Source organism: Leptinotarsa decemlineata, unplaced genomic scaffold (genome assembly GCF_025532065.1).
Source record: "Leptinotarsa decemlineata unplaced genomic scaffold, Ldec_3_MD MMD2_tig00000199_RagTag_RagTag, whole genome shotgun sequence".
NCBI classification, from domain to species: domain Eukaryota; kingdom Metazoa; phylum Arthropoda; class Insecta; order Coleoptera; family Chrysomelidae; genus Leptinotarsa; species Leptinotarsa decemlineata.
In genome coordinates this window covers 17,987,729-18,011,357 of record NW_027412544.1, presented here as the reverse complement: position 1 = coordinate 18,011,357, position 23,629 = coordinate 17,987,729, and the positions used below count along the sequence as shown (strand labels likewise).

General features: G+C 32.5%; 2 protein-coding genes across 4 annotated transcripts in view; one reads left to right on the top strand and one right to left on the bottom strand.

The window, feature by feature from the left end:
* sick (sickie) overlaps window positions 1-23,629 on the bottom strand; it is a 678,280-nt gene that overhangs the window by 85,625 nt on the left and 569,026 nt on the right. For all 3 annotated transcript variants that reach the window (XM_074173106.1, XM_074173104.1, XM_074173105.1), the window contains 4 exons: window positions 19,337-19,734; window positions 15,971-16,084; window positions 12,229-12,463; window positions 9,256-9,399 (listed from right to left, as the gene is read on the bottom strand). In XM_074173106.1, coding sequence (XP_074029207.1) covers window positions 9,256-9,399; window positions 12,229-12,463; window positions 15,971-16,084; window positions 19,337-19,734 — 891 coding nt within the window. The remainder of the gene's footprint in view (window positions 1-9,255; window positions 9,400-12,228; window positions 12,464-15,970; window positions 16,085-19,336; window positions 19,735-23,629) is intronic.
* LOC111502547 (uncharacterized) lies at window positions 1,458-2,615 on the top strand. Its single transcript, XM_023156650.2, has 2 exons — window positions 1,458-1,678; window positions 1,730-2,615. The coding sequence occupies exons 1-2, from the start codon at window positions 1,616-1,618 to the stop codon at window positions 2,612-2,614; spliced, it is 948 nt and encodes a 315-aa protein (XP_023012418.2). The 5' UTR covers window positions 1,458-1,615; the 3' UTR covers window position 2,615.

Below are 23,629 nucleotides of genomic sequence, written 5' to 3'. Positions count from 1 at the left end.
AAATTGAATCGCTGGAGATTAAATCCATTTGGAAAAACGTTCTCAGGAAGTTTATTCCACATAAACGCAGTTCTCCAAATGAAAGAGTTCTTTAACAATGAAGTTCGAAGTGTACTAAGTTGAACCTTGCTTGATGGTTCTATAGTTCTTGATGGTATCTATAGGAGAGAGATAAATCTTCAACCCTTCTTCGATGTTCTAGACTATCAAGGTTGCAAGTGGTGTTCGCGTCTCCAATCAGGCGGATGGTTCTTTTCTGGATGGAATCCAGCAGCTTCAGGGTATGTTTGGGGGCGGAACCCCATACATGAGAAGAATACCCCAAAGAAGGTTTGATCTTAGCTCAATAAAGCTCCAAAAGTGGCTAAGGTGTACAGTTTTCTGGTTCGGAACAGTGTTCCAAGCTTTTAAGAAGAGGCTTTTGCAATTCCAGCACATGATTATGCCAAGACATATTGGTGTTCATTTTAAGCCCCAACAAACTTATCGAAGCAGAAAGCGGAATTGTCCATCCTGGCATTATTATATCCGGTTCGGAGACAATTATCTTCTTGGAGAAAACCGATGCCTGGGTTTTTGAATTGAACTGGTTACTTTTATCCCAATTCGAAATTACTTTGAGATCCTCATTAAGATATGCTACCTCCTGCTGCCAGTGAAGATGTGCATCCATAGCCCATGTTCTGAAATCCAAATGTAATGACGAGACAAGTGTGCTGTCGTCAGCAAAGAAATATATTGGATTCTTGTTTTTTTTCCAATAAGTTGTTGATAAACAATAGAAAGAGGGTTGAAGACAAGCGCTACACCTCTTGCCTCTCCATGTTTCTCGACCGCGTTATTCCAAATATGGGTGACATACGATAGATCGTCGCCTGTTGATCTTCGTTTTCGAAAGTTATATCAATCTTTCAATCAGAACGAAAAACTTCCTTTTTGTATGACAAGTTGAAAAGTCTGCAAAATGCTGGCGCGAGTTCATACGCGCTTTTTTCAAGTACGATGGTGAAACAAACATCTAACCAGGTGAAATTTCGAAAATGTTATTGAAGATCGACCCACTCAACAGATGTGTAAAGCCAAACTTTGAGCGACTTTGCATTGAAAAAAGTTGAAAACGGGAAATAACTGAGAAACTGGACAAGTAAAATTACTTGAACAACAAACGAGTCTAAAAAAGAGATGAATAGGTATCTGAATAAAACAGATCGATACATTGATGGAGATCAACTTGTACATGTCCACATATACCCACTCCACTTGGATATAATACACCTACTTCAATCGGATAGTTTCACCAGTAACAGCAAGACCATCACGAAGGAAAACCCTGAAACCTTCCAACTTTCATTGGTCAATCATCGCGGCTGCGTGTAACGTCAACAATTAGAGGACATCAAACGCCAACAGATAGTAAAACTTCAAAGAACATAGAGCCTCATCAGAATATTATGAAAAAGTATTAGAACATTTTTATTTTAGATTTATATTCTAGGACCAGAAACTGTGTCATATTCCATAGAAATTTCAAACAAACATCCCTTATTAAAACTAACTTGGCACTAACTGATAGTGACAGTAGCAAATGACAAAATCATGACAAAATGTGCCAAAAATGAATCACAAAAATAAACGGCGGAATTGGTTTCTACAAATTTTTTCATGTTGCATATCAAAGGTATTTTTGCAATAGTGAAATCAAATGTTGTATTGATAATTTAGTTTGCAGAATACTCCAGAATTTCAATCAAAATTCGTAAGTTCTTCTATTCAGTGCGATATTCAGAAAGAGCAAAGCAAGATTTGTAAGTATGGAGAAATTGCCACATATTCTGATTCTGAAAACACATTGGACTTGGTTTCATGTAGGAATTTGTTTCAAAAAAAAGATATACCAGTAGAAAAAAGGGAATGTTCCATCCGGCCTGAAAAAAGTTTCAACGAATCCAAATACAAATCTATCAAACATGATGAACACACCCTAGATTTCTGTGACATTGTAGAAAGTGGTGACATTCTGAAATTTAACGTAAATATCAACTCAAACGCTTGCATCGAATGCTTAACTAGAAAAAGAAAAAATTCTTTAACCATATTTGACGAAACAAAGTGTGAGTCGAACGGAAACAGCTTGGAATTGATTCTCGACGGAGGTGAATTAAAAATTCAACCGTCGAAGAAAAAAAAAAGTTTTGATCGAACAAAAATTGGGTTAGGTGAAGATGTTGATAACACGGATAAGACGACCGAAAAATTTGATCTGTTACAGAAACAATACTGCACATTGTCAAGTAAAATTGGGAAATTTAGTTCTAATATAATGAACAGAATATCAACAATTAAAAACGATGTTGATCATATAAAAACAGTACTTTATAAAATTGGACGTGCGGTGGTCGAAGAGAAGAAATCAACCATATCCTTCAGTGTCAGTGATGTTAAAAATAGTCTCGATTGTGTTAAAGATATCGATGTGAACCGGTCTTTAACGAAAACACAAGAATATAAATACATGCAAGCTAAAATGAGGGCTTCAAATTTTTGTAGATTTTACAACCTGGGTAAAATGTATAATAAAAAGAAAAAACACCAACATGTTCCACGTCAACATTGAATTTGTCTAGTTTGTTACTTTTTTGATAAATTTTTCATTTTTTTTCCAACATTGCAGTCAAATAGCCTCGCAAAGAAGAAAGTTTGAGTTCTTTATATAGTTTAAGAATATACCAAGTACCTTCTTACGAGTGACAAGTCTTATAATGTTTGAGTTGCGAGAACATTTTTATTAACCATTTCTCAGACGATGTATCCTTTTAGACCCAGTGCAGCCGGGCGTACAATCAATGCACAATGTTTAAAGTCAGAATTATTGATCAAGTGAGTGAATATTAAATCAAAATTCTTCGACGTCCATTCAACCCTAGATCGCGTATTGTATCAAATCTGATACGTCCTTTTCAAATTTATATTTCATATGATGTTTTTTGAATTCTAGCTGCGAAACGCCACGTATCATATCCGCTACATCTTTATGAACGACATAAGGTCATTTTCGTAATCAGGAAAGAATATTCACATAAACTGTTTTTTGCACAGTGTACATTTCAGTCTTATTCTACATTCGGTTGAGGATGTTGTTTAGGCAGCACTTAGATCGATATATAAAATAATATTGTGGCGGATATTGAGAGTTTATTTTTGGTGAGTTTTTTGATATTGGGTGAAGTCTGGAAGACATTGTTTCATAAAAATCTAATGTTTCTTGTGATGTTTCCGATATGATACAAAACGGTTCGCACTACAATATAGTGTAATGAATCTGAAGCCGGCCCTGACCGACGCATGACGCATGACGGAATACCGCGAAAGAGTGGGAAGGATGCGGATGAGTCCCGAAATCCGCAGAGGGATCCGGAACGTTCGTTGACAATATAAAAACGTCGCTCTCCGTCCCGAAGAGTAGTCTGTACCAAGAAAGCGATTCGAGCGGTTAACAAACGGTGAAGATAAATTAAGCGTTAGTTACTGAGTGGTGTAAATAAATTAGTTGTGATAGTGAAGTATTGTTAAAATAAATTTGTTTAAGACAGTTAATTCTTCAATTCGTTAGAATAGATACAAATAAAAATGAGCCGCAAACTTCTGACTTGAGTGGTAGGCTGATCATATTTGGGATAGTGAAGATGGTTTAGATGACAATGCATCAGATTTGGAGGAGACTGATGTGAATAATACAGAAGATATTGACATTCAAAATATTTCTATAATTTTTGAAAGATGGGATTATATACGGTGAAGATGATGAATTATCAAAAGAGAGGATAATGGGAAATAATTACACAGGTCCTGTATTGGAAGAAAGACACACACTAGAAGCATAAGATTCGGAAGATGAAACTTTAGCGGATACAGCTAGGAAAGCGGCACAAAACAAAACTGTAACGAAAAACGACTAAAAAAATAAGAATATAATTTGGAGGAAGAAAAATCTAGTCTTGAAGGAAAATGCGAAAACGTTTAGAGGAAACGATGAATTACCTCCCGACATTATGGCTCTCAGTACCCCCATACTTCTATTTAAAGTACTTTTTTACTGACGTTGTAGACCAGTCAATCCTCTTTTCGCTGCAGAAAAATCCCAATAGGCCAGCTAATATTACTGCACAAGAATTATCAGATCCTATTGGAGCTCAAATTTAGCTTTCACTACGATAAAGGAAGGGATGGGAGGAAAGAGATTTCAAAAAGTAAGACAGTATTTACATTTCAATGATATAACAGTAATATGTTACCAAGAGACGATACTAATCACGATTAACTGCATAAACTGAGACCCATAATTACCATTATTCTAGCACGATTTCAGGCTGCTCCACTCGAAAATCATTTATCTATTGATGAACAAATGTATGCCAGTAAGAGCAGACATAGCTTGAAACAGTATATACTCCCCAAACCTAACAAATATGGAATCAAATTATTCATTCTGGCTGGTATGTCAGGATTTACCTACAACTTCGAGATTTATACTGGAAAAGTGAAATGAAAGTGAAGCTTTGACAGACGCTGAAGAAAATATGTGAGTACTGGTAACCTAGTTTGAAGATTGTGTAAAATCATCCCAGTGAACCAAAATTACATAGTTTTTATACGACTCTGTCTCTAGTTACTTGTCTAGCTCACAGAGGAATACTTTCTTTGGGTACAGTACGGAGAACTAGAATACCAAATTGTAAGTTGCCACCAGAGAAAGACGTGAATAAGTAGCAACGAGGTAGTTCTATGGAATAAGTTTGTACACATGATGGTGTTGATATGTCTGCTGGAAAGACAATAAAACAATTTGCTTATTCTCCTCCTATATTGGTGAAATACCGAAAACTACTCTGAAAAGATTCTGTTCAAACGTTTTCATCGACTATAATCGTCACACTGGAGGTGTCGACTTGATGGATAGTCTCATTGGACGATATAAAATCAAAATCCGTCCGAAAAAATGGTATATCAGGCTATTTTACCATTTGCTGGTTATTGTATAGGAGAGTAGAACAACAAAGGAAAACTACCAACTACATGAAACTGGTAGATTTTCGGGCAGACATGTTTCTTTATGTCGAGTAGGTCTGGAAGTTTCATCAGAACGAGGAAGACCATCTGAATTGGAACGCGAAATACAGAAAAAAAGCATCGTTCCACTACCATAGCTTACATAGGTACCACCAAAGGATGTGAGACTTATTTCAACTGGTCATTGGCCCATTTATAATGAAAACCAATAGAGGTGTAAATTACCAATGTGCAAGTGCGTTATCTTGATCAAATGTCAAAAATGTGGCTTGAATTTTGTGTTTGAACAAGAACAATAATTGTTTTATGATATTTCATACTTTCTTCACCACAAACCACTTTGTATGATGAAAACATTTTTTCCATAAATAAATGTGTTTCAGATATTTTTTTACTATTTTTCCTTGATTTTTATCGATGATTTCTATCTGAAAATATGTTTTTACTTCAAAATAAAAAATCGCGCGATTTAGGGTTAAGACCCGGTGCGGACGTCCGTTCAATCAACGTCCTGAAAATTTGGCGGACGATGTTGAAACATAGTAGACGAGCGTCGCATACGTGCATTCACTTGTTTGCGTAGAACAATGTATTTCAACAATGTTCGTTTCAACTTATAATTTAACTAATTTTTCTACCAAGACGATTTGATTAATTTTGACAACATCAATTGAAACATTTCTCCCATTAGTTTTAACGGGTTACCTTCTAGCAATATATTCTAGAAACATAAGTTATAGTAGGGTTAATTCAAGGTCAAAAAATAAAATTATATTGAATCTAAAACAACGATAAAAATAAAAACAACATTAAAAATTATTTGGCGCTCCGGGGCGACTTCATTGATTCCAGTGGCACATTTGCACCATTTGCACCACATCATCAAAAATAAAATCAAATTTGAATATAAATATGTTAACATCTTTATATTCCTGCTCCATTCAGAAGATATTCTGTTTTTGCAGTTTTACTTTCAATTATAATAATGATCTTTGGAATATAGTTCACCTTGGTCGATATTTTCAACAAAACTTCTCAACAACACTATATATATTTTTCATTGAACATATCAGTGCAGGAACTCATTTTTTCCAAATTGAATATGGCGATAATATAAAGTCATCTTCGAACCTGTTGAACTTGATATGAGAAACAATAGACGAAATTTACTTAGCTTTTGATGAAAACTTCAAAAATTAAAATTTTTCATCAATTCACAGGTATTTTGATTTTTCTTTCGGATTGCCATTTTTATTTAAATTTTCTCGTTGATAACATAATCTTTATTTGTGAAATTATAAAACAACAATAAAAATTAATTGGCGCTCCGGGGCGACTTTATTAATTTTCTCTAGAATTCTAACAGAAAATGATCTTTATTAAACTTCAACGTATTCTGCTACAAAAAAAAACTATTTAATAGTAAGTTTGAAATCATTTAAAAATTATCATACGCTTTCGAATTTTCTTTCATTTGTAAACAGTTGAAAGGAAGAAAAATACTTTTGGTTTCTATAATGGACAAGATGAAGTAAGAGATTATTCAGTTAGTCAAATGTTCAATTCGTTAACCTAAATGTTGATGCAATCGAATTCTTGTTTAACAAAATGTTGTTTCAAAATTGCGAAGATCCTAATTATTTTATGAATTAACATAAATATTTTCCTTTTAATAACGTCTCAAGTCCAGAGGTGTTAGATCAGGTGATCTGGCTGATTATCGGATGTATCATTGTATCCAAACAATTTTCTTGAATCGCTCATTGAGATAATTCATAACAATTCTTGAATTCTGGTCGGGGGCACACCGTGTTGAAAGATTTTTACATTATAATTCCAATTGTACATATTTGTTATTGTATAAGAAAGCCAAAAGTAAAAATCTATTGATTTTAGCGTTCTTTCCAATACTTAATTTTTAGAAGTTTAATAAATTGAGCAGTCATTAACTTACTATGATATATAAACAGCTTTAAAATTATTTTTTTACTGGAATGGTATACTTCGGCATATTTTATGGGACAAGAGGTATACTCTAATGGTAAATTAAAAAAATACTACTTTCTATTAATATTTTCGAGAAATTAGAAGTAGAAGAAAAACTGAAACGAATGTATGTGAATTGATGAAAAATTCATATTTTTGAAAAATTGAGCAAATTTTATCTTTGGTTTTCCCTTCATTACTTATATACGAACTGTATCAGTTTACTGATACTTCAATATGACTATGAGAGTGCACGGAGGAGTACAACAATGACTTCGGATAGTTGAAAATGGTTATTCAGTTACAGTACTGCTTCAGATGAACTTGTCTACATTTACCTGTACCACTAGTTTTCCAAGTTATATTTGCAAATGAGAATAACTTTGTTTAACCGTACTTACAAATGTATTTTTGAACATACGATATAAATCCTGCAACTAAAGAAGGAGAAATGTAGAAAATGATCAAAATATGAATCCTAAAATAAATTTTAAAAAAAAACTTATTTTTTGCTTTTTTTTAACATATAATTCAATTCTAACTAGCCTCCTATGATAAGATATTCGTTTCTCAATAAAGCACCAACCAAATGAAAAATCGTAGTATTAAGGCAACTCTCTTAAGAGTTACAGCAATAAACGTTACTCTTGATCATTTGAAATCTTGTTTGTCTGTGAAAAAAGAAACCTACAATCCAAAATTAGTGAAAATTACATTAAAAATATTTGTCTTTGTTCACAGAATGCTTTCCATTAGAAGCTTTCGATAAATGGAAAAGTTGTCATTGTGTAGATGTGTAGTTTTACTCTAAGCATGGCGTGTAGTGATTTATCTTCCTGGTAGTATAAAATAATGTGAGTAACAAACAAAGCGGACACAACAGTGAGTGCAAAGCTGTATTTGAAAATTCATAAGCTAAATATTTATACAACCAAAATAGATCTCGAAAAAAATAACATTCTGTGAAACAGTATTTTTTATAGTTTTTATACAAATATACATGTTTTCTATAAATTTACTGAGAGATGTAGGCAAAGTTAGGTCCAAGAACTTTCTCCGTAAATGCAGGAACATATACATGAATGATTATTCATATATTATAATAATGTTTCCTTTGTTGCTGAGTTTCATTCATTAAAAGAATGAACTTAAGGAAATCAAAAATCCATATCAACTAGATACAATTGTTGTTGTTTTGAGGTGAATCTGAGTGTCAGACACAACCCGTCAAGTAGGTACAATTTTCCAAAAAATGAAAAACCTTAAAATTTTCATTTTGTTTTTTTGGAAATGAGGTATCTGAACACTTTCAAGAAGGAATATTGTATTTCACATTTCAAAATATGAATAGAAAATTGAATAATAAGCCTTGGAAAAAGTAAAATCTGATTATTATTACCGGGATGCTGAGATCAATAACCTTCGGTATATTTACAAATGTCAGATCCTTACAAGATGAGCCAAAATTCTGCTTGAAACAAAATTTTAAGGAAAGGAACAAAACACAAAAATGTTTTAGTAAACTAAAACGGATAGGAAAGTTTTCTGAGAATGAAGTCTCAATAAATTTGCCATTAAGCTTGCTACAAATACAGATTATAGCAAACATAAATTTAACAATCTTGTAGTAAACTATTTTGAGAAGATAAAATTGAAAGTAACTCGTTAGCATCAGTAGGTATACTCGTGATATAAGACTCTCATGTTAATGAATAATGGGGAGAAAAAATATTTTCACTTTCAAAGATATTCTCTTATACTTCTTTCAACAAAAATGTAAAATATGAAAATATTTGGTAGCATATAGTATATAAGAGATTTTCAACTGCTTACTATATGTGACATTATAAATATTTAGCCATATGAAAAGAATGTTGTAAACAGCACAGTTTGTATTTATCCGCTCTGGTACCTTGGAAAAGTCCGCTCTCTGAGGTAGCTGTATGCAAGAAATATGTTGTTAAAAATAATGATCTAAGAGAGGGAAATGTCTCATCATTGTAAAATTAACATGACCTTGACGCTATTCTTCTATTATTTACCAATATGTAACACAAAATTCAAAAGATTTTTTCGTAGTCAGGCTATTTCTTTAGATCTGTCTTAGTAATACAATGAAAACTATCGTGTACAAATATGTGAAGACAACATTAGCATCAAGATCATATAAAACTTTACGGTGTTTTTATTATTGATACTCACCTTATGCTGTTACTCCTACTCAGTCTTGAAGATGAATCCCTCAAAAGACGTGCATGTGTCAGACTACTTCTGTGTCCTGGAAGGCTAGACAATGATTCCATGCTATCCGTTTCTGACAATCTTGGTGCAACTGAATACGTATTGCTAAAAAATTAAGAATTATCTGTCAGCTCAGTGGTTTTATTGATTTCAATTGAAATCATGTAATTGTCTTCATTTCAAACTACTTTTTATTTTCATTTTCATCTTTGATTTGAAATATCTGAAATACATTTTTTTAGCTATACCTATTTGAAACTGTTTTATATCTAATTGGACGTTAATAATAATAACTTGAATATTATTGGAGTTTTTTCCCAACACCAAACCATCAAGTGATCATCTTAATCATTTATTATGATCATTAATAATAACTTGAATGACGAATTTGAATGTGATGGAACAGGGCGATACTTGAGGAAAATCTATTACGTATTCAAGTAACAGTTCATTGTAAGATTTTCACTGACCAGTTCACAAAAAATATGATCACTTGATGATCGGAACATGTGTCGAGGTATTAAAATAACGGTTTGGTGTTGGGAAAAACTCTAGTCATATTTATTACTACACCAAAGGTTCCAAACAGTGCATTACAAGTACATTTAGGTGTTAGTATAGGTATGAACTAACTCAAATTTAGGCCTTATAAAGGAAACAACCTTCTTATTGACTAATGATTTTACCAGAGTTCAGGAATCTGTTTAAAAAATCTGTCTTTCCTTTAACCAGCTGTCGCACCCCTACGAACGACAACTCTCAGAAGTCGAGACTTGTGCGAGCTAATTACCAGTTTCCACACTGGAAAATATATTCAGCAGAGGAAGTGAATTCAATTCTACTTGATTATCCAGTCAATTTTTTGAATTCTTGAAGCAATTAATATCCAAGCATTTAAAAAGTTTCAGAACTTTCTCTTCCAAATGTTACACGTCATAATCGTGGTTTAACTAGTGCTGCTCTACAAAAGATGGTTTGCAAATATGGAATTCGTCTTGACATTCAAGAAATTACTCATATTCTATTTTTTTTTTTTGAAAAAATGTTCTATTCGACACTGAAGTTTTGTCTTTAATTGAGTATAAAAATTCATTAGTTTATTGAAAATGACGAATTTATATGTTTTGCCCGCGACATCGTTAGCGTGGACTTAAATTTTTGGGCCTTCTTTTTGTTTCGAGTGATTCTTAAAATTGACATTATTATATTATTTATGAACCGATCGAAATAAATCAAACGGTAAATGTTACAAATGAAGGTATTACTAGTGAGATTGGCGTGTATGAAGGTAGATGTAAAAATTTTGAAAATCATTGTTTTAGGTTCTATTGCGTGAATTGAACAAAATCTGTTAAAAATTGTTTGGTGTGAAATTGGCGGCCACTTTCTAGCAACCAAATTACTAGTGGCGTCTATGAAACAAAAATATATTGCAATTTATATGGAACGTCAAAAACATTCTTTCAATAAACTTTATTAATTTAACAGATTTGCAGGGTGTAATTCACCATCAAATAATAAAAATCGGACAAAATCCCTACAAAGTCCTGAAATGCACCGATTCATTTTACACCAGAGGTTCCAGTACGAAATATCATGCATAGCGTATGTTGAAATATATGTCCTAATAGGTTCATTCATTTACAAAACGGAAGAGGGGTGTATTCCTCCACCAAATGATAAAAACCGGAGCGAAATACTTTAAAAAAAGGGCCAGATTGAAATTCAAATGGTGTTTATATCATCTATTTGAAAAGTGAATGATGGGGTGCAATCCAATCCTTATATTATAAATGCCGGACATATATATATATATATATATATAAATATATATATATATATATATATATATATATATATATATATATATATATATATATATATATATATATATATATATATATATATATGCTCAATATACTCAAAAAACTCTTTTTATATATGACGCTATCGTATTTGTTGAATCAGTGAAGTTGGCAGCCGCTTTTCAGCAACATTTTCTTTTCAAAGAGACATATTAGAAATAACTCCAATGGGATGTATAGTTCGCAATGATAAGCGGGTAGACGCAGAATGTTAATATTTCGCTTCTGTATCATCTTGTCGACTACATATTTCGTGAAATGAGCTTAATTCGAACATACTGTGGACAAAAGTTCTTTTTCAATCATATTTTCATAAAATGTTATGTCGAAGCTTTTCTCCATGTATTAGTTGGTATTCTTACAACTTTTCTGGAATGATACCTTGCATTATTCATCACATTCACATTTAATCAGAATATGCTTCAAACATATCGCCTTTCAAGTCTTCATGGTAATCTCCGTCAATCATCAATGAACTTAACAAAACCATCAACACTTTCAATGTTGGTAATAATCAGTCGCTTCACTTTTTCAAAAAACGACTTCGATCGTCAACTTGTAATGTTTTTGTCTTGCCACATTTATCATCTGATTGAATTGGGGAATTATTATTCAGGACTAATAGATAACAATTAGATTCATATGGATTTAAATGGACAGAAGTCATAGCAGTAGGCTGCTAAATATTGTTTGAATATAATTTGAAGAGGTATTTGGGTTATACACGGATATATCTTTGTAATTAAATTTTATTCAAATGCAGATTATTTCTGGGCTAATTTAGTAATATGCAACAACTTTGAATCATCCAAGAAACTTTTTTTTAATTTCAGGGGAGTTGAAAATCCATAAATGTAAATAATAAAATGGTGCTGATTTCTAAAATATTCTATTCAGAAATAACTTTATAGTATACTCCCTTTCTCGAACCATGGAATACTATTAATCATTGAGCTTACAAAAATTACCTTTTTGAAATCTCGAAGATTGTTTCGTGATTCTTCAAAAAACAAGAAACTGAGCATTGATATATCCACTATAACTTTATCTCATAAATAGAATACCGTACCTGTGTCGAAGCCAAGGCGCATATGGACTGGTATTATCGATAGCTTGCGTATCAGATAATGAACCATCACTTGCTTTCGGTCGGCCCTGCCTCATAACAAGACCATAGTCTTGGTGTCCAGCACCTTTCGGAAGACTTTGCGAGCCCATCATCAACCGCTCCCTAACTGACTGACTTAGCTGGTTAGCAGTGTTGCCTGTTAGGGAGTAACTCTTGAACTGCGGCGGACTGGCCTCTAAAAAAGTAGATTTGTTAGAAAATAATGAAGTGTTAAATTTTCGCTAAAGTGGCATCATATTTTGTAAAAAGTAATACAATTTATAATCAGAGTGATGTATCATTTTTACTGATTACGCAATTGTTCTAAATCAGACTGTGATCAGACAGTTATACTCATCGTTTTTGAAGATACTGTGAATTTATGTTGAAGTAATGCTTTCTCATACTTTCATAGGTGTCCATCCACAGATTTGAAATATATCTCGCAATGTTAGGATGCCTTGGTTGAAAATTAAACAATATGAAAAAATTGAGCAAAAAAGGGAGTAAGCAATGAGCAATGAAAAGAAAATGTAATAACGCTAATTTGTATGTATTATATGTGTGCAGAGCCGTCCTTAGCAAATGCGACACCTGGAGCAAAATAATTAATGAACCATTGGGAAAATTATACTAATTTAGTTCTGAATAAATAAAACGGGTAAAAGAAAAGATTTTTTCTTTGCTTTTGTGAAGAATAATCAACCACATATCATTACGAAATATCAATATTATTTGACCATATTATCATTTGTTTAGTATTCTCTCTCACCGCCAATATTAAACAATGTTTTGCATTTTTTTTTTCATGACTATTTCTTTCGTAGGTTTTATATAATTTTAATTCAACCAAAACTTTTTACTTACCTACCACCATTCATCTTGATTATTATATTTTATTTCATTTTTTTGATTGTTTGTATATATTTTACTTCTTACTTATTGTTAACCCATTAATTAATTTTCATTTCAGGTCACAAATTAGCATTTTTACACATTTGAAAAATATCCTATACTCATTGCTTGACCATTTTGTGCCAATTTCTTTCCATGGACCGGGAGTTCACAATGAACGCATTTTAGGATACCGAAATCTGATTTAACTGCCTCTATTACCGTTATCACAATATTTTGGAGTTTCACACAGTGTGCTTCTCGATAAAAGAGGCAATAGAGTATCTTGACGGCCCTTTATATTTTATAAAGTCTGATTTTTATAATACTTTGTTCCTTGATAATTCACGTGAATTGAAAAATATGTGTCCTAAAGAGGACGCGAAAAACGATGTTATTTTCATATTCAAGTATCAAGAAACGTTAATTTTCATTGGTTTTTGAAATGTTTTTGTTTTACTGAGATTGTATTTTTACTAAGACTAAGATTGTATTTTTTCCTACTGTTTCTGATATATTTTTTTGAGTAAACCGAACATTACTTCATTGTAGTCATTCTGGGATCAAAGTTTGGACAATTGAATAAATCAACTGAATATTTCATTGAGGTTTTCGGTAATCAATTCATTATTCATGGTCAGCGAAAAGCAAATGTAAGTATAATATTTCCAAGACAAATTTCCACTGATATCATGAAACTACTGATTGTTTCTATACTGTTAATTGTTTCCTAATTAATCTTGTGTCAACCTTCTGAAGGATTTCGTTTGTTGCACTGATATCATGAAACGCCTAATTGTTACCATACTGTCGAGTACTTCCGTGAATAACAGGTTGAGAGTTTTCCAATAAATTCCAATAACTAACCCCTGAAGGATGTCGTGTATTTTGAAAAATACGATGATCTCAATTTCTAAATCAATATTTTCAAGATAAATTTGCACTGATATGAAACCGCTGACTATGATATGTTTGCAGCAGACTGTTGACTTTTTTCGTGTATAAGTTTCCTAATTAATCTCGTATATCTCCCTTGAAGAATTCGGTATATATATATATATATATATATATATATATATATATATATATATATATATATATATATATATATATATATATATATAACGAACTTAGGCGTGCGCAGCGTTATAGAACAGTGCTTTCAAAAAATTGTTCTACAGCGCCATCTAGTGGCGAGTTACAGAAAAATTGATAGCCTAAAAACCTTCTCTATGGAAAATAACTTATACATGTCAAGTTTCATCACGATCAGTTGAGCGATGTAGACGTTTATCACTTACCAACCAACCAACAAATATCCATTTTTATATATTAGATAAAATATTTTACATGATTTTATTGTTAATCCAATATAAATACTTATCCCACCAACCAGGACTACTGAACCCTTCTCGAGGAAACTCATTGTGTTTAAATAATTCATATATTTTTTGAAATTTTGTTATTCAGGGTTTTTGCCATCAAGGAAAATTCAATCAAAAGTTTTTTAAGAATACATTACTTTTTGAAACAATTTCGTTAACATTTTTTAGTAAATTATGATACCATACACCATAAAAATTCATCTTGATTTTGAATTCAGACACTCTGAAACCACTTTTCAATGTAAAGTAGGTGAAACTAATGGAAAAAATGTTTCCTGTTGTAATTTGTAGTGTAATTTTGAATTGATTCAGTATCTATGTACCTTTTCTCAGCAAATGGTTCTGAACATACGATTACCAAATGAAGGTGTAAATATTTTTTTTTCGCAAGTTTGACGAAGTTCTCGCAAAAGAGCATACTTTCAAGGCTACGAAACCATCATTAAGTCAAAATTCATTTTTTGACACACTATATACCTTTTTTCGGCGAACCCCACATATACTTGCTTCTACTTTATTATTACGTTTTAGGTAATAAGTGATTTGTTATTTCCCCTTATATACTCTGATTATTGTTTTAGAGATACAAATGAACACATTCTATTGGTGTACGAAACATAAAGGCCATAAATAATGAATGGACATACCAAAACCTCATGGGAGTAGGTAATCATGTAATGCCATTATGCTTCCCAGCATTGTTAAGTGGACAATATAATGACAACAACAAATCAATATTTCAGTTTACTCCGAAATCTCAGTTCATCAGACGATTATTATATATTGTTAGGAATAACGTTTGTTTGAAGGTGGTGTTAGAAATAACTTGTGCATGTATTTTTTGCGAGTAATAATAGAACTATCTGATGAAATTTGTTTCACATTCGATTAGTAAAATTAACAATTAAAAAAATTCCAGAATATACAAGCACATTTTCATAGTGATACCAGTAAGTGAAATTACATTGAAACTAGAGGAATCGGTGGTAATTGGACATGGTGATATGATCGGCAAGTGTTAAAACTTTTGTTGAATGACAATTCATATTACTTTTGTTTTTGAACCGGCAACCCTGCGAGGTACCTGCTGGGAGATAGAGAATGCATTTTTTGTGTAGTACCTAGATAAGATGGTCGATTTGATTGTAATGTAAAAAAGCAGTGTACAAGCAATTGTTATTCAATAAACACGTTCATTTCATCTAGAGTTGAAATTTCATATAAATAATTTATATACCTAGTCCACAATATAATCAAACATTAAAAACAGCAAGAAATATTTTATAAATTCAAACGAACAATTCCAGAAGTAATATTTTCACTAACCGCGAAACATCATTTATAATTAATGTAACTTCTATATTCAATCGATAAATCGAGGAGAAGGTATATATTTTTGTATATCGGTTAAAGTTCTTACTCACTATGAGATTGTTGAAGATCGCTCGAACAAGTTTGAGTTCCTCCTGAAACTTTTACTTTGGTCCTGGGTACGGCAGATACAGCTGCTGTTTTCCCCGATGATTGATTTTGGATTACTGGAAGGAATAAAAGTTTAGTACGTATTATTTCTTTTTCTTTCGGTGATGCAATCCAAGAGTAACTACTAACTTATGTTCGTAACAGGTGAGTCAGACATGTTGTACAAGGATTAACGAGTGAGAATTGCCGATTGCGAAGAATAAGCTATCCCTTAGTTATTATGTGAAGCACATCAACGTATGAGCTCGTTCAAAAACCTATTGTTGTGATACATATTTATGAATTATGTATTTTTGTTTATATTAACAGATAAAATTTTTCATAGATTCAGCAATTCATGATTATTCAACTCGCTCTGGAAATTTGCTAGTACCTTGACCACATCGAATAGCCCTCTACTAGAAAAGCCATCTCTATCTCGAACCGAAAATTTTCAACAATTTAGATGAAAATATAAAAGCAGTCCCTAATATGCAATTTGTTTTTTTTTCAAACTGACGTTTACCTTGTTATTGTACATGGGAAAATATGTTTTTTCTTTTTTCCTTTATACCTTTCAACAAGTGAAATATTTAATGAATAACAAATAAATACAGGAGAACATGGGAATTACTGAGAGATGATGATCCCTATTTTCATTATTGATTGGAAATTGATACAATAGGGGAATAACTAGAAATATAAAATAACTCATTTCGCTGGGACTCACAAATAATATAAAACATTTCAGATATGAAATGTTTGACACTGAATCAAAAATGGGGTTGAAATTGGTTTCCCGCTAACCACCTACCGTCCCCATACGAATGATAACCCAGAATTCTTGTGTGAGTTAATGATTAACAAGGTCTCACATTTTAACGTGCGATTCCTAGCACGTGCCAGTCTATACGCAGTATTCGAAAAAAATTCCCCAACTTTTAGGAATTCCAATACCGTTGTTACTATTTGAAAAAAACTTATTGATTTCTCGTTTTTGGCCCTGAATTGGTATCAGTGTCTATTTCCATTATATTTCGTATGGAAAATCTGGCAATTTTTAAAACTCACGATTAAAACGAAAATTTTTAGAAGACATTTTACATGTTGATTTGCACTTACCGTTGATTCATACAAGAGTTACTGAGAACTGTAAATGAGATTGCACAAAATTTGAGGTATGCGTCAAATGAAACTATACCAGATGATTATTTCAACCTGTGAACAGTCAAATATTACGAAATATAGACTTTGTTGAAAATATCCAGAATGAAAGATTATTTTATTGAGAATTATCCATTGATGCTGGCATTAAAATTATCCCCCCTAAATAATTGCCTTGGTAATGTTTAATGTCTGTATTTACAAAAGAAAAACTATGAGTAACAACACGTCTGTTATTACATAATATTATTGAATGAAAAAATATTCAAAAGTACAAGAAAAAAATTTATATGGTTCTTGTTCACGAGAAGCTAGCAGGAATCTTGATAATGCTATCCATATTTGTGTTCAACGTTTTCAAGATAAGATTTTTTCACTTTCTTTAATTTACCGACCTGTGAAATAATTTACATCTCGTCGAAGTGTTCAACTGATCTGCCAAGCTACATTCATTATAAAAAATGATGTAACAGATGAATTAACTCATGTAAGCTATAGACTTCATGTCAGTACAGGAGAGCTAGCTGACAATTCCGGATTGTCCCAGAGCATTGTTATAGATTTATAAGACTTCATCAATACCATCCTTCATGACGTTAATTGTCAAAATGAGATAACTTTTTGTTAAGTGAGTACAAAAACAGTCAAAACTTTTCCTAAGGTATGGTTCTCTGAATCGTCTTTCAGAAATCATGCAATAATGGAATATTGAAATCCACACTGACCAATCAATTCGAATAACAGCGTCCACGGACTATTGAATGTGTAATGTAAAATATTTGGCCACAAACAAATCTGTTCCTATATTACCATTGAAGGTAAAATTAGAAATGAATTGGGATTATTACATGAAGACTTGACTTCAGTGATGTAAATCAAGTATACACTCTGATCACTGAAACAAAGATCCATAATTTGAATTATATTTTTAATTGTGGATGTTTTGCAAAATCTTGAGCACACCTCTGAGAAGTAAATATCTAAAAAACTGATATTCGTCGATTGCTGCGCCATCTTTCATGGATTGAAAAACAAATTTGAACAGAACCAAATAATTTTTAGATGATGTTTGATTTTAATAATATTTAAATGTACCGTGGTAGACAAACCACTCATTAACGGAAATTACGTAACAGTAATTTGATACCCCAACCACATATTACGGTTATCACGTTGCTACATGACAATCGATTTTCTTGTTAATTTATTCAGTTATGAGGTTATTTCATTTGCGACGGAAGTAAAATATCAACGTTTTATCTTCGATAAAAAAACTGGAATGCATGGACATGTCGTAGGATATGTGGAACTGGTATAATTTTTTTTCTAGACACATATGGTTACACAGCATTGATAAGGTCAAATAAGACAAAAACATGTTACCGTGGATTAATTTTTCAGTGCTTCATCTGTAAATGTTTTTTCTTTAATGAAAAATAGAATATCTAGCTAGGTATATTATGATTTAGGTTTGCTGATTGTAACCAAATAATTTGTTAAAGGGAGTTAAGAACTATACATATAAATATTCCAAAAATCACTTATTGAAGGAAAAAAAAGATCAACAAATGAATCCAACTATTTTGAAAAACTCATTTTACTCCAATTCAAATCAATCTTATGGTCAATGTATCTTTACACAAGCGCCATCATTTCGGATATACAATTCGAATCAAGTCGATAAAGTAATGAAAACGAAACAACTTGGTACTGCTCCAAGCAACATAAATTTTTGTTGAACAATTTTTGAAATTCACTAAAAACTAATCCTATTCAATTCAATTTAATGTGGATACATTATATTTTATATTCCTTATTCCATCTTCCTTATAAGAAATATCAGAGAGAGCTAGCTATTCACAATTTGAGGTTAAAATTTGAACTTTATCAATTGTGAAATTAAATATTTATGTAGTATATAATATCTCAAACCTTACAATAAAAACGTTACTGATACGTCATCAATTGCAGAATAATTCGTGCCGCTTTCTTCAATGAACCGCAAACTTTCACTAGTAGAAGAAAATGGCGATATATGACACTAAGTTTTTGATTGCATATTTTATTGATGACTCATGTATAAAGATTTATTGCCCCTAGTGTATTCAAACTTTTTTTTCTATATTTAATCAAGCAGATTTCTGAATATGAGCCGATTTAATTACCTGACACGTTCTGCCCATTGCTAGTTCCATTACCATTGCCATTCACGCCGTTCCCGTTCCTCTTGAAGTAACCAAAGCTTTGCGGAACACCTCTCGCTCCTTTACTGTTCTTTTCCTTGCTGCCCCCACTTCCGTGGGGGCTAGCCCTCCTTTCCCTTCTTCCCGAATTGGGACTCGTGGGAGCTGGTGGAGGTGGCGGGGGAGAGCCTACTCCCGGAGAGTCCGTGTACCTTTTCCATTGTTGATGACTATGCTTGGAATCTTGTAGGGAAACGCCGTTCCTGGACGATTTCGACGTAACGCGCGGTGCTGGAGGGGGAGGTGGCGAGTCGCGCGATCCTCCCCTCCTCGTCGATTGCTCTGTCAACACAGTGAGGCCGATTGGGTGACGGTGGGTTCTGGAACGCATAAAAAACATTCAATATATTTTATGGCATTACTGTAGTGAAAATAATGAAGTGACAAAATGAGTTGGTTATTGTAATCATGGAATAATTTTAAATTTGAGATGGCCGCCATCACAAAATGGCGTATTACATATTAGAAATGGAATGAAAGGGCTTGACAAGTAGAACTTCAGAAAAATGTCTTTATTTAAAATGGCGACAGAATATGAAAGTATGTGCGTGTATATATTACAATACTCATTTGAAATGTATTGAATGTTCGAAACAAACACTGTTCCAAAACACCAGTACTGCAACACTCTTATCGACGCGCGTTCCATCAACTAAGTTAGCGTTTTCAGGAGTTGAAGTACCATAATTCCTAACTCTAATACTGGTCTCAATTATTTATATATTTAACAGGATACACTTTCACTTTTAGGCAAAATGAAAGATTGTCGATTGATTGAAGGAGCAGATATCTGAAATCAGACAAAGGCAATTAGGTTGTGATATTGGACTACTTAGATAACTATGACAGAATTGATAATTCAATCGAGAGCGGGAACCAAGGAACCAGTTGCCTGAGATGGTTTTAGAAGTGAAAAACACACTCAAGAAGTGTCAAAATTTGATCGCACCGACTTTGAAAAGAAGTCTGCAGGTGTCAAATCCTACAGTTCCTAAAATATGCGGTCCACCAAAAAAATCTGGCAATTCGGTGCGACCAATTGTCTCCGCCATAAATTTCCCTATTTATAACATTGCTAATGGCTAACCAAAAAGTTTGAAACTCTCTCAATCTCACAATTGGGTTTTGTTGATCCGCATGAATTCATAAATAGAATTTGCGATGTAAAGTTGCGAGATGGAGAGATTTCATAATTATTTGATGTATCCTCATTGTTTCTAAAAACTAGTGAATATTTGAAAATCTTCCGAGGGTCAATGGTCTCAGTGGAGAAGTAATCGAAGAATACATACAACTAAAAAACATCTACAAGAAACAGAAATGCTTCCAGTTCAACAACTGTTTCTACAGACAGTTTCTAAGCAGGGTAGCTGCTTAGTAGTGTATGTAATTTGATTTATTACATTGTTAAAATGTTTCTCCCTTGAAGGCAAAATCGACCTGTTTAAACATTTTCTTCAAAGCTGCGCATTTTTCATAAGACATGAGGATAATTTGAAAAATGCTAATTTTTTATGCAAATTATTAAATTGATAGTATCTCGGAAACTAATCGACGAAATTTTAAAAATCGAGCACTGCTGTTTAGAGGAATAATATGTCTTTAAAATTAATTACAAATCAACCCTTATTGCTATTTAAAAAATTTAAGGGGTAGCTACCCTATGTAAGGGATGCATGTAATTTGGTTCATTAGAATGTAGAAATGTATCTCTCTTGAAAACAAAATCGACCTGTCTCAGGAATTTTGCAAGAAACATTCTGCTACAATTCTACTGAATTTATTCCAGTTAAAAGTACCACACTGTATAATTGATTCTTTGTTTGATCTGTTACTGATAATAAATTATAATATCTCTTACATTTCAAGAATCTTTGTACATTACCGATCTATTTCATCCGTTTTTACTCTCAAACAGTTATATTAAAAAAAATATTTGCCGCATTTCTATATTTTCGATACTTATATCATGGATATAATTAATGAGTAAACAATCTGCTTTTCCTGTATTTGAAATTTAACATTTCCGTTATGAAAATTGCTCATCCGAATCTCAGGTCAATTTTTACAGGCTTTAATGACCTCATTGTACATGAGAAAAAATTTGACATTGTAATGGTCTCTGATACGTGGCTGACCGATCAGTTTGATTCTAACTTGATTCAAATTTATGGTTACAAGTTCATACGTGAGGATAGAAAAGGGAGAGGTGGGGGTGTCGTAATTTATCTTAGAAATGATTTGATTAAAGAATCTCTTGAATTCATCTTTATTGAAGTGAAACTTGGATGTAGGAGTCTGGTCTTAGGGGTATTTTATAGGCCTCCAAATATTAATGTTTTGAGCATGATTGGTGACCTTGATAATATTTCATCTGCTGTTTGTCCTGTTTCTGATTATGTGATATGCATGGGAGACTTCAACGTTGACCTTTTCAAACTTCCCAATCCCCTACTTAACTGCTTTGAATGTTACAATTTAGAACAAATTCTTAATGAGCCTACTAGAATCACCAACGTTTCTAGCACGCTCATTGACCCGATTTTCGTTAGTAATAATAATCATGTTGTAAGATCTGGTACTTTATCATCCCAAGGCATTTCAGATCACAGGCTAGTTTACGTTGAATATTTAACAAAGAAATTCAAAATAGAACCCAAACTTGTAACATATACCGCTGTTTCGACAATTTCACTTTGCATACTTTTTTATCAGATTTACACCAGTTGCCGTGGTTCGAAATTATAAGTGAAAATGATATTGATGATAAATTGTACAATTTCAATTCATTTTTAATCTCTACTTTTGACAGACACGCCCCTCTTAAAAAAGTTAGAATTACCAAACCACCCACTCCTTGGCTCACTCAAAATCTCAGACTTCTTATGAAAGAACGTGATAAAGCCTTTCAAAAATTAAAAAAAAAACTAAATCTGTTAATGATCGTATGAGGTATACAGAATTGAGAAATTATACCTTGTCAATAGTTAGAACTGAAAAAAGGACATATCTCAAGTCTGTCTGTTCTGAAAAAATACCAAGCAAAACCTGGAATGCTCTTTCTAACCTCAATGTTCGTTCAAAAAAAAAACAATATTCATTACCCAATCACCTCTCGAATCCCGATGAAATAAACAACTATTTTGCCCAATTCGTACAAAATGTTTCTAATAATTGTGATGAAAATATTGAATTTTATAGCAATAATTATTTAATCAGGCAAGATAACTTCTCATTTCGATTCGCTACTGAAGAAGCTATTCATGAAATCCTGAATGATATTAAAAGTCAAGTTTCAGGGGTTGATAATATTTCAACCAGAATGTTGAAACTTTGTAGCCCGTTTATAGATAAATATATGACACATATCATCAATTGTTGTTTTGAACGTTCATATTTTCCTGACTTGTGGAAAATTGTCATTGGGAAACCCATTCCCAAGAATAATGATCCAGCTAGTTACTCTGATCTCAGAATTATCAGTATACTTCCAACCATGAGTAAAATTTTTGAAAGAGTTATTTATTTACAAATTAATGAATATTTCAATACCAATAATCTGTTATCACCATCGCAATGTGGTTTTAGGCAGGGTTTTAGCACGGCTACAGCTCTTGTTACTGTTACACAAGACATTGTTGAGGGATTTGATAAGGGAATGATTAGCACTCTGGTACTACTAGATTTTTCGAAAGCATTCGATACCATCAATCATGAGCTGATTTGCATGAAACTCAAATATTATGGTTTTGATAGTGCTGCCTTATATCCCATCTGGTCTTATTTACTTGGTCGATCTCAAAAAGTTGTTGTTCATGGTCATCACTCCTTACCTTTTGATATGCTATCAGGAGTACTACAGGGTTCCATTTTGGGACCTTTATTGTTCATCATTTATACTACTGACATTTTTTCGTCCATCAAGAAATGTAAAATACAGGCGTATGCTGATGACATACAATTATACATGCACTTTAAAATCGATGATTGTGCTGAGGCACAAAATCTCTTCAACACTGATCTTGATTTGATCAATGGGCTATCAAGTGAACATGATTTGAAAATTAATCCTAATAAAACAATGATGATGCACTTGGATCGCAGAAGAATCGTAAATTTGCAGAAGACAATTTCCGTTTAGAACTAGGTCATACTATCTTGACTCCTGTCAATACAGCTAAACACTTAGGGGTGATGCTTGACACTGATCTTAGA